This window comes from Papio anubis, chromosome 9 (assembly GCF_008728515.1).
Source record: "Papio anubis isolate 15944 chromosome 9, Panubis1.0, whole genome shotgun sequence".
Taxonomy (NCBI): Eukaryota; Metazoa; Chordata; class Mammalia; order Primates; family Cercopithecidae; genus Papio; species Papio anubis.
Window position 1 is genome coordinate 63,156,192 of NC_044984.1, and position 12,749 is coordinate 63,168,940.

The 12,749-nt window shown below is 39.2% G+C and overlaps 1 protein-coding gene across 9 annotated transcripts in view; it reads left to right on the forward strand.

Moving 5' to 3' along the window:
- MDM2 (MDM2 proto-oncogene) overlaps positions 1 to 12,749 on the forward strand; it is a 32,138-nt gene that overhangs the window by 13,484 nt on the left and 5,905 nt on the right. For all 9 annotated transcript variants that reach the window (XM_031650612.1, XM_009181186.4, XM_003906754.5 and 6 more), the window contains 3 exons: positions 2,829 to 2,896; positions 3,024 to 3,120; positions 7,543 to 7,703. In XM_031650612.1, coding sequence (XP_031506472.1) covers positions 2,829 to 2,896; positions 3,024 to 3,120; positions 7,543 to 7,703 — 326 coding nt within the window. The remainder of the gene's footprint in view (positions 1 to 2,828; positions 2,897 to 3,023; positions 3,121 to 7,542; positions 7,704 to 12,749) is intronic.

Sequence of the window (12,749 nt, forward strand, 5' to 3'; positions counted from 1 at the left end):
ACCCGGCCCCACAGTTTGCTTTTGAACACACTACACCCTTCCTAAAGCCCATCCTCGAACTACAGTTAAGAAATGCTGTTAGGCCAGGTGTGATGGCTCATGCCTATAATTCCAGCGCTTTAGGAGGCTAAGGCAGGAGGATCACTTGACCCTGGAGTTCAAGACCAGCCTGGGCAGCATGGCAAAATACTGCCTCTGCAAAAACTACAAAAATCAGCTGGGTATAGTGGTGCATGCCTGTAGTCCTAGCTACTGAGGAGTCTGAGGCAGGAGGATTGTTTGAGCCCGGGAGGTCAGGACTGCAGTGAACTGTGCTCATGCCATTCCAGTCTGGGTGACAGAGCAAGACCTCATTTCTTAAAAAAGACAAAAACAAAAAAACACCTGTCAGGAGCTTATATAGTTCCTAGAATGAAATGACCACTCCCTTGTACTTCCTCTATTCCATATTCAGATTTTATTGTAAAATTGCTTTGTTACACGTGTGGGTTTTTTGTTTTTGAGAGGGACTCTTACTCTGTCACCCTGCTTGAAGTGCAGTGGTGTGGTCTTGGCTCACTGCATCCTCCACCTCCAGGGCTCAAATGGTCCTCCCCCTCAGCCTCCCAAGTTGCTGGAACTACAGATGCGCTCCACCATGCCTGGCTAATTTTTCTGTATGTTTGGTAGAAATGGTGTTTTGCTCTGTTGCCCAGGCTAGTCTCAACCTGAGCTCAAGAGATACTCTCACCTCGGCCTCCCAAAGTATAGGGATTACAGGCGTGAGCCACTGCGCCTGGCTGTTATATTTGTTTATATTTTTGTTACCTATGTCCTATTAAGGTTTGCATTCTGCATCACACAGTATAGTGTTTATTAATGTGGCATTTAATAAATGTGTTGAATACTTATTCTTCCAAAGTTAGGATTTAAAGCCCAGAAAAGTACCTCCATTTTATCCCACAATAAAAGTAGTTACTAGGCTGATGATTTGGCATTTTATTGTTTTAAAGCTCTTTAAGAAATTGTATGATAGCTAAATATACAATTATAGTATTTGTAGTAGTATTTTGAATTTTCTGAAGTATGTATCCCTGATGTATTAATTCCTTCATTTGTTTAAATAAACTTTGGCACATTACTAGAAAAATTATATTACTGAGATGGAAACTTACAAATTATTTGCAGTCTGAGTTTGATTCAGATATCAGTAGAATTAACTTCAGAACTCCTATTCCATGTTCTCAACTTTGTCACTTTTTTTTTGAGATGGAGTCTCTTCTGTTACTCAAATTAGAATGCAGTGGCATGATCTCGAATCACTGCAATCTCTGCTTCCCGGGTTTAAGCGATTCTCCTTCCTTAGCCTCCTGAGTAGGTGGGGTTACAGGTGCCTACCACCACGCCTGGTTAATTTTTGTATTTTTAGTAGAGAAAGGGTTTCACCATGTTGACCAGGCTGGTCTCAAACTCCTGACCTCAGGTGATCCTCCCACCTTGGCCTCCCAAAGTTCTGGGATTACAGGCATGAGCTGCTGTGCCTGGCCTAGGGCTTCCTTTTTATTACATCTTTTTTGTAGCATCTGTTTATACTAATCCAAAATTCCTGGACAATATAACCTATTATGTACAACTTAAGAAAATTAGTATAATACCTTACCCGTAGTATAAAGAGAAAATTAACATATGATAATGCATAATTTCAAAATGTTTATGTCCAGGCATAAGTTCACTGTTAAGATGAAAATGTTTCCAAGAGGGTAGTAAAGAGTATTTGATGATGATTGTCTGTATATCCCAAATCTGAAACTTTGACTTTTGAGCTCCAAGTCTGTATATCCCACTACAAATGAAACCTATGTGTCTGAATAACTGTTTGTTATCTTCCCATCCGATCTGTTTATCTTTCTAAAGTTTCTCTTTTCGTGAATGGTGCCACTCATTTATTCACCCAAGGCAGAGTCTTGGAATCATCTTAACTCCTTTCTTCTTTGCCTTCTATTATTAAATACCAGGTCTTGTTGGTTTTTACCTATTTAATTTCTCTGGAATTTGTCTTCCATGCCTTAGTTTAGGCTTTAATCGTTTTTAGTTTGTATTGCAATTGTCTAATACTGGTTTTCCTGCCTCTGCCCTATTTTTCTTATATTTTGCCAGAGTGATTTGTCACTCTCTGCTTAAAATTACCATTTAGGAGTTCATTATTGCTCTCTGGATGTAATATTTTCTGTGAGCTAGAAATCAGTTTTCTTTCTTGGATTACATCCTTTTTAATGGTGAGTGGCTGCAACATCGCATTAGGGAAGATTCTGAAGTATCTGCTGGGAAGAATGCAGTGATAAGGGAATGACAGCCTGAGTCCTGCTTTGGCTAGACGCACAGGATCCTTTACAATCTGAACCTGCCTACATTCCAGTAATAATGAACTGCTTGTGGTGTCCTGCAACAGGAACTGTTAGTTTGCTTTTGGATGCTTTTTCACATGGCGTTTTCTTGGTCTGGAATGGCCTTTCCTAGCCCTATTTTCACATTGTCCTACAAAATATTTCCTGATTTTTTGCTCCTCAGACACTCCCTGTCCCTACCAAATAATGACTGTCCTGTCTCTCTGCTAATTTATCTTACAATCTTTTAATGTCTTGATTATACTTTGCTCTTCTACATTAAAGTTGAATTATTTTACTTACATCTGCAACATTTAGTATGAGGGTGCCACCTGGAAAATACATGTTTAATGTTTATTGAAAGGTTAAATTGCATAAGGGTTTGTGTTAGACTGATCACATATCTACTGAATAGCCGCCCTCCCCCCACCCACCAAGTTTCTGATTCTTTTTCTTTTCTCTCAGAATCATCAGACTCAGGTACATCTGTGAGTGAGAACAGGTGTCACCTTGAAGGTGGGAGTGATCAAAAGGTAATCTTTAAGTAAATTTCTCATTCTAATGTAATATTATTTGCCAGTTGGAAAGGTTATTTACAACAAATTAGCTTACTGGTTATGTTAAGTTTGTTGTATTTTATTTTTTTCCTGTAATGCTTAGGACCTTGTGCAAGAGCTTCAGGAAGAGAAACCTTCGTCTTCACATTTGGTTTCTAGACCATCTACCTCATCTAGAAGGAGAGCGATTAGTGAGACAGGTATATATGAGTATTTGACACATTCACACAGCTTTTTGATGTTCTTTCTTTAATGAAATTAGTGCTTTTAGACTTAATTAAATTGTTCCCTTTTTTTGGTTGAGATGAATTAACCTCTGAGTTTTTTCATCCTTGATTTTATTAGATTTACAAATTGCTTATTTAGCAATATTTTTCTGGCTGACTACAGCAGGCATAGTTTACTGTGCCCCACCTGGAGTTTATAGTTAGCCAACTCTCTGTTAAGCTAATAGGAGGTGGCTGGGTGTGATGGCTCATGCCTGTAATCCCAGCACTTTGGGAGGCTGAGGCCGGCGGATCACGAGGTAAGGAGTTCAAGACCAGACTGACCAACATGGTGAAACCACTTCTCTACTAAAAACAAACAAACAAACAAAAAGTAGCTGGGCCTGGTGTCGCACACTTGTAATAGAGCTACTCAGGAGGTTGAGGAGGGAGAATTGTTTCAACCCGGGAGGTGGAAGTTTCAGTGAACCAAAATTGCGCCACTGCACTCCAGCCTGGGTAACTGAGCAAGACTTCGTCTAAAAAAAAGATAATAGGAGGCAGGCATATAAACTCCATTTTTGCCTTTATTCTTAGTCACCTTAACAGTTAAAATTTTAAATTGTTTTTAATAAATGATAGTACATACCTATGAGTTTTAAAACAGAAAGTAAATAGCATTTTAGAAATGAAGAGATAAGGGCTAGGTACGGTGGCTCACACCTGTAATCCCAGCACTTTGGGAGGCCAAGACAGGCAGATCACAAGGTCAGGAGATCGAGACCATCCTGGCTAACACGGTGAAACCCCGTGTCTACTAAAAATACAAAAAATTAGCCAGGCGTGGTGTTGGGTGCCTGTAGTCCCAACTACTCGGGAGGCTGAGGCAGGAGAATGGCATGAACTGGGGAGGCAGAGCTTGCAGTGAGCTGAGATCACACTACTGCACTCCAGCCTGGGCGACAGAGCAAGACTCTTGTCTCAAGAAAAGAAAAAAAAGACAGAGAAAATAGTTGAGAACAGTTAGTAGAGGAGAAGACTGTAGCCTGAGGAAGTCACAGTAACTAAGACCGTATGATTCAGATGAAAGAGAATGTCAGATCAGTGAAACAGAGTAAATGAACCCAGACCAGAATCTTGTACATGCGGGCAGAAGACAGGAAGGGCAGAGGTGTCTAGGCAGAGGTGGAACTAGAACAAATGGTAGTTACTTGGGAAAAAGGTGAAGTTACATCTGTACCTTATGCCAAAATGAATTTCAAATGAGTTTAAAAGATAAATGAAAAATAGAATGCAACATATTTGAAAGATAGTCATTTTAAATTTGACTGTTAATATCTGTATTACGTAAAAGTCTCCCCAAATCAATAAGGAAAACATTGAAACTTCAAATAGCAAAAAGGGCAGACAGTTCACAGAAATTTCCCACAGTAAATACAAATGACCAATAAATAGGGGGAAAGGGTGAATTTTGGTGATTTTAGCTTTACAGATACTAAAAAATGCCTAAAGGGTGTCCTTTTGGTCTATCAAATTAGCAAAAATAAATTTTTTACTCATCCTTACAACTTGTGTATTAGCACTGATAAACTGTTGTTCTACAAGTTGGTATAAGTTGGTAAAAATTGATTAAATTTTTCAGATTATAAAAAAGCTTAAATGGCCTGGTGCTGCAGTGGCTCACACCTGTAATCCCAGCACTTTGGAAGGCTGAGGCGGGTGGATCTCTTGAGGTTAGGAGTTCGAGACCAACCTGGCAAGCATGGTGAAACTCCGTCTCTATTAAAAATACAAAAATTAGCCGGGTGTGGTGGCAGGCGCCTGTAATCCCAGCTACTCGAGAGGCTGAGGCAGGAGAATCACTTGAACCTAGGGGGTGGAGGTTGCAGTGATGAACCAAATCGTGCCATTGCACTCCAGCCTGGGTTACAGAATGAGACTCTTATCTCAAAAAAAAAAAAAAAAAAGTCTTAGAGTTCTTAACATTATCCTAGTAACTCCATTTCTAGGAATCTATCTTAAGGATGTAGTTAAAAATTCAAAGATTTATATGTAGAGATATTAATTACAGCATTATTTATAATTGCAGCCCGGCCAAGATCACCTTTTTTAAGATAGAGAATACAAACAGGATTAAGAGCTCATGTGAAGAACTTGTGATCTAGTTGTGGAGATAAAACATAAAAATTCTTAGTGGGATGTAAGAGTATTTTGGGAATTGAGAGGAAGAGGAGATGACTTTTGGTTAGATAGGCCAAGAGAGGGAAATGAAATGAGCAAAGGTGTGAGAGTTGTACCTGTTTCAGGGATGTGGATTTTATTTCACTTAATACCATAAGCCTATTAAATACTTACGTATAAGGCTGCAGTGAACACCTTTGCACATATATCCTTAAATTATTATGGAGATATTTCTCTAGGATAGAGAATATATTTCTAGGATAGAATATATTTCTCTAGGATAGAGAAATTGCCTGCAAAATGTTGGACGATTTAATATTCTTACTAACTGTATAAAAATGTCCTTTCTTGGCTGGGCGCGATGGCTCACGCCTGTAATCTCTGCACTTTGGGAGGCTGAGGCGGGCAGATTACCTGAGGTCAGGAGTTCGAGACCAGCCTGGCCAACATGGTGAAACCCTATCTCTACTAAAAATACAAAAATTAGCCAGGCGTGGTGGCAAGCACCTGTAATCCCAGCTACTCAGGAGGCTGAGGCAGGATAATCTCTTGAACCTGGGAGGTAGAGGTTGCAGTGAGCCAAGATTGCGCCATTATACTCCAGCCTGGGGGACAAGAGTGAGACTTTGTCTCAAATAAATAAATAAATAAGTAAATCCTTTCTCAAATCATTGATATTGTCTCATTTTAATTTTTGTCATTCTCATCAGTGAAAAATGAGATCATTTCCCTTTGCATTTCTTTGATCCCTAGGAGGTAGGAGATTTCTTTTTTCCATTACTCAAGTATATGACTCAAGATTTTTCATATGTTTATTAGTCATGTGTATTTCTTCTGTGACCTGCTTTTTCCTGTTTCCTTAAAAAAAAAATCCAGTCTATCTTGATATGGTAGGGCTTTGTATAATATGTATGATATGGGTATTTTTTTATTATATATGTTGCAGATACTATCTTTGAATTTGACCTTGGCCTTTTAACTTTTGTTTGGTATGTTATTTTGCCATGTAAACCTTGACATGATCTAATCTTGATAGTCTTTTTTTTGAGGGCTTTGCAGTATTATGAAATACTTTTCCACCCCAGCGTTATAAGAATATTTTGTTATAGGTACTTTCATGGTTTTGTTCTTTATATTTAGATCTTTAATCCACCTGGAATTCATTTTTATGTCTAGTGTAAGGTAGGATTCTCATGTCTAACAGATTTGTCTAACATTCTGACCCATTCAGAGATAATTTATTATTTAAAATAAAATGGAAAATGTTTACTGGTTTTGATTTCTGTTTAAAATACAGGATACTGAAGAGCCAGGTTTAGTAGCTTAGGCCTGTAATCCCAGCACTTTGGGAGGCTGAGGCACTGGGATCACTTGAGGCCAGGAGTTTGAGACCAGTGTGGCCAACATGGTGAAACGATCTCTACCAAAAACACAAAAATTATTCAGGCATGGTGGTGCACGCCTGTAATTCCAGCTACTTGGAGGCTGAAGTCACAAGAATCACTTGAACCTGGGAGGCAGAGGCTGCAGTGAGCTGAGAATGTACCACTGCACTCCAGCCTGGATGGTCGAGTGTGACTCTGTCGCACAAGAAAAAATGTAGGGTACTGAAGAAATTGAAACATTAAGAATACGTTATAAGTAAATTAACCACTTTGGCTCTTTTCAGAAAAAAAAAAAGAGCTCTTATATTTTAAAGTTTGGTTTTGGCAGAAAATAAAATTCGTAGATTGTTTGGTTAATAAAAACTTTATTAGATGGATTAAATTGTGATGTATGGAGATAGAGTTCTGAAAGAAGAATAGAAACCTTTTAAAAAATAGTATTCTCAGCCTAGGCAACATGGTGAAACCCTGTCTATACAAAATATAGAAAAATTAGTGAGCTGTGGTGGTGCGTTCCTATGGTACCAGCTACTTGGGAGGCTGAGGTTAAGGTGGCAGGATCGCTGAAGTCCATGAGACAGAGGTTGCAGTGAGCTGAGATTGCACCTCTGTACTCCAGCCTGGGCGACAGAGCAAGACCCTGTCTCAGAAAATAAATAAATAAACAAACAAATACACATATACAGCTAGTGTTCTGTTGTAACTCTTAGTTGGACAGATTCAATAAAACAGTGTTAACTTTTGAAGCTAATTTTATTGGAACTAAGTTTCTGTACAGATAGGTATTCAAAACAGCTCAATTTTCTAAATCACAGTACAGCAATTTATTTTTTTTCCCTTACATATCCAGAAGAAAATTCAGATGAATTATCTGGTGAACGACAAAGAAAACGCCACAAATCTGATAGTATTTCCCTTTCCTTTGATGAAAGCCTGGCTCTGTGTGTAATAAGGGAGATATGTTGTGAAAGAAGCAGTAGCAGTGAATCTACAGGGACGCCGTCGAATCCGGTAATGTTCTCATTTTTAAGTAAGGCAAGACTCTTACTGTTAAACTCTAGTCCTGGCAGTCCTAATAAGCATACTGATCGAATGTACATGTGTCTTACGAGATTGATGCAAAACACGGTGCTAAATTTTACTTTAAAATAAAACTACTGTATTGATCTCTGCCTTCAACCCAAGGTATTGTGAGAAATGTGGAAAATAGTGGAGTAACACTAGTATTGGTAAAATTAGTAGTAGTATTAGTAATTATCGGTGTCACTGTATGTATTGGAGAATATTTGTGGACCACTGCACCAATAGTACATTCAAATAAATTGGAGCATAGAGTTGTTTGAGAATTTTGAAATAAAGGAACAAAACCCAAAATTTGGTTCAGTTAAATATTTTAGCATTTTAAGGCAAATTTGACTATTTAGAGTAAAAATATCTTTTATTACAGCCATCAGCAAAAAAGTCAACATAGTCTGAACTTAACATTTGCCAGATAGGTCTAGACATCAGGTAAGTTCTATTTACTTATGCTGTAAAATACAGGTTTATACTGGGCTGGGTGTGGTGGCTCATGCCTGTAATCGCAGTACTTTGGAAGACTGAGGCGGGTGGATCACCTGAGGTTAGGAGTTCAAGACCAAGCTGGCCAACAAGATGAAACCATGTCTGTACTGAAAATACAAAAATTAGCCAGGCATGGTGGCACACGCTTGCAGTCCCAGCTACTCAAGAGGCTGAGGCAGGAGGATCACTTGAACTCAGGAGGTGGAGGTTGCAGTGAGTCGAGATTGTGCCACTGCACTCCAACCTGGGTGACAGAAAGACTCAGTCTCAAAAAAAAAAAAAAAAGAAAAATGCAGATTTTTTATTGCATGGATGACGGGAGAGTATCAGTACTTTTTAATTATTAATACAGACTTCCAAAATAATAGCGAGCAGCATTTCTTAAGAGATGTTACTGAAAGACGTTTGGTAAAATCTTTTTTTGTTAACAAGAATGCTTGACAAGTGGAATATTTTGTTTTGTATGTCTTTAAACAAGCTTGTCCAACCCATGCCCTGTGGGCCATATGCCAAGATGGCTTTGAATGTGGCCTAACACAAATTCATAAACTTTCTTAAAATATTATGAGATTTTTTATTTTTATTTTTTTTACAATTTTTTCCCTGCTCATCAGCTATTGTTAGTGTATTTTACGTGTAGCCCAAGACAATTCTTCCAATGTGGCCCAGGGAAACCAAAGGATTGGATATAGTTTTTGGTAATATGGCAGTGTTGATGGTCATTATTCTGGATATTAGTAATCCTTGTAATCCTTGTATAGTTCTCTAGAAGATGTAGGAGATGGAACCAATTATGGTAGTAATCCTAGTCTTTTACCTGTTCTTGTTAATTCCTGTATTATCTTTTTATTTTTCTCTTCCAAAGTAGTGATTGTTTGAACACATACCTGCCCTCTAGAATTACTGTACTTAATGGAGCTGTTACTCATGTAGACCACTAGATGGCATAATGAGCTCTTGTTCGGTCTGAGAGCAGGTTCTTCATTCGTAGATAATTTAAGTTTATACCAGATTCCATACCGTTGAGATGGCACTGCAGATACAGTAGTAGTCAAGGTAGATATGATTCTTGTCTTCATGGGGAGATAGATCATTAATGACAAATGAAAAAATTTAATAAATCCAGTGAAAAAACAGAGGTACTTGAGAGGAAATATGTGTGATAAAATTGAATCCAGTTAAAACTTGATGAGTACACAACCTACAAGTTTGGTTAAAAAGAGGATTATCGTATCCTATTTATTTATTTATTTATTGAAATTGAGTCTCTCTATTGCCCAGGCTGGAGTGCAGTGGTGCAATCTTGGCTCACTGCAACCTCCGCCTCCCGGTTCAAGCAATTCTCATGTCTCAGCCTCCTGAGTAGCTGGGATTACAGGCTTCCACCACCACACCCGGCTAATTTTTGTATTTTTAGTAGAGACAGGGTTTCACTATGTTGGCCAGGCTGGTTTTGAACTCCTGATCTCAAGTGATGTGCCTGCCTTGGCCTCCCAAGGTGTTGGGATTACAGACGTTGAGCCACAACACCCGGACCCCCATTAAATGTATAGTTTTTGTTAAAGTTATATCAGAATTCTAGCTGAATGGAGTCCTTGTTCTTGCTTTGTACCTGGGACACTGCCTTGTTACTGATACGGCTTTGAGGAGTAGAGGAACATCAGATTTTTTGTTTTGAGTTGAGTTAGGTAAAACGACATGGACACACGTGGAGTGGTTTTAAGGAGCAGAGAGTTTAATAGGCAAGAAGGGAGAAGGCAGAAGGAAGAAACTCCCCCTTACAGAGCCGGGGTGAGGGTGCTCTAAAACTGAAAGAGGAGACCTCACATACTAGCTGGTTTTATGTGATGGCTGGAGGGAGTGGTGTCTTATTTGCATAGGGCTCAGAGGGTTGGTTTAACCAGGCATGTCATTTAGCCCTCGAGAAAACTAGCCCTCCCACTCTAGTCCTTTAATACTGCAAATGCAGCGTGCCATGACATTTTACACACGTGGGGTTATGTGGGGGCGGCCATGCTGTTAGGTACCTGTTGGGGCAAGGGCAAGAAGACGACAGTGGGAATTGCCATGTTGGGTGGACCCTCTTGCATTTGCATCTTAAAGGTTGCCGGCCTTTAAGAGCCAGGGTTTTATGCTAGACAAGAAATGTTTCTGGAGCTACGAAAAACCTTCCAAGGACCACTTTCACTTTCTATTTGCCTAAAATAATTTCTTAATAACTCCCACCACATTATCAAAGTGTGCAGTAGAGGGGTATTTCTTTTTTTCTTTTTCTTAGTCCTGTCCTGCATTCTCTTAAAAAACCCTATCTATTAAAAAATCTCACAGTGGCTCATACTTGTAATCCCAGCACTTTGGGAGGTCCAGGCAGGTGGATCACCTGAGGTCAGGAGTTCAAGATCAGCCTGGCCAACATGGTGAAGCCCCATCTCTACCAAAAATACCAAAAATTAGCTGGGTGTAGTGGCGGGCACCTGTAATCCTAGCTGCTCGGGAGACTGAGACAGGAGAATCGCTTGAACCCAGGAGGTGGAGGTTGCAGTGAGCTGAGATCACACCATTGCAAGGGCAACAAGAGCGAAACTCCATCTTAAACAACAACAACAACAAAATCTCGTTTTTCAGGTTAAGTCCCTAGTTGTGAAAGCTTTTGGTAGGGCCCGTTTTTTTTCTCTTCTGCATTTTAATTTCCCTCATTTGAGAATGTTATAGTCATCACTGGGTGTCATCATTCACCAGTTTGTGAAGGGAGTTAAAGGAAAGTGCATTCCTCTCACATCTTTTCTTTGGGGTTTAGTAAATTGTGGGAAACTAAGACTGTGTTCTAGACTGTACACCACACAGTTTATATTATGATCTTCTGTCATTTTTGCAGCCTTAGATTCCATTTTTAGCTAAGACTGGGGTTTTAAATAACTTGTTTAAGGTTCCTACAACTGTCGCAATTGGAATTCAAACAATTCTAGGTATTTCTGACTGCAAAAATCTAAGATCTTTGCAGAGCAAGCCTATATGATGCTTTAAAAACTTTTTTTTTTTAAATTTTTGAGATAGTCTCTCACTCCATTGCCCAGGCTGGAGTACAGCGGCATGATCATGGCTTACTGCAACCTCAACCTCCTGGGTTCAAGCGATCCTTCCTCCTCAGCCTTGAGAGTTAGCTGGGACTACAGGTGTGTAGCACCACACCTGACTAATTTTTTTTACTCTTTTTTTTCGGAGATGAGGTCTCGGCCTGTTGCCCAGGCTGGTCTCAAACCACTGGGCTTATGTGATTCTCCTGCTTTGGCTCCCAGAGTGTTGGTATTACAGGCATGAGCCACCACCCGCAGCCTGATGCTTTTAAAATATATAGTATTTAGGCCTGGTGTGGTGGCTCGCACCTGTAATCCCAGCACCTTGGGAGGCTGAGACAGGCGGATCACAAGGTCAGGAGATCGAGACCATCCTAACACAGTGAAACCCTGTCTCTACTAAAAATACAAAAAATTAGCCGAGCATGGTGGCGGGCACCTGTAGTCCCAGCTACTGGGGAGGCTGAGGTGGGAGAATGGTGTGAACTGGGAGGCGGAGATTGCAGTGAGCCGAGATCATGCCAGTGCACTCCAGCCTGGGCAACAGAGCGAGACTCTGTCTCCAAAAAAAAAAATATATATATATATATTTAAATAATACATATTTATATGTTAAATTTACATATAAATTTCTATTTATATAATTATATAAAATATATAATTATATAAAAACATTTTAAATATATATTTTTATATATAATATTTAAAATATATATAGAGAGATAATTTAATAGTTTCTGGGGCATTCTTTTATGAACATTAGCCAAAACTTTTAAAAACCACTCCCAATATTGCATTTTAAAAATAGTATCCTAGGACAGGAATTGGCAAACTTTCTGTAAAGAGCCAGATAGTTAATTATTTGGGCTCTGCAGGGCCGTGGTTTCTGTCACAGCTACTCAGCTCCACTCTTGTAATGCAGGAGCAACCATAGACAACAAGTCAACAAATAGGCATGGCTGTGTTCAATAAAACTTTATTTATAAAAGTAGATGGGTGATGGGCCACAGTTTGCACACCCCCTACCATACAGTATGTTTTCTGAGACTTAATGTTTCTTGTGATTTACCCCCTTATTCTAAAATTAGTGCACTTTAGTTAGTTGAAGTATTTGGTTTGTGGGGTTGCTTTGTTAGAGTGTTAATTGTGTCCTAACTTGACTTGTGATTCTAATCTGATTGGTAGTAGAGCCCCTGTTAGGAATTAGAGCTGCAACTTGATGAATGTTGCTTTTACTCTCTTTCTTAACACTACTCTTTTAAAAAAGTCTTTTGACATCAGAGGCCTAAAAATAATATACTTTGTTTCCGTTTTTAGAACTGATGCAGATATGGATATCATTTAATCTAAGCTCCTTTTCTAGATGAAGTAGCTACAGCCTTTAGAAGTTAAATGATACGGGCTGGGCGCAGTGGCTCAT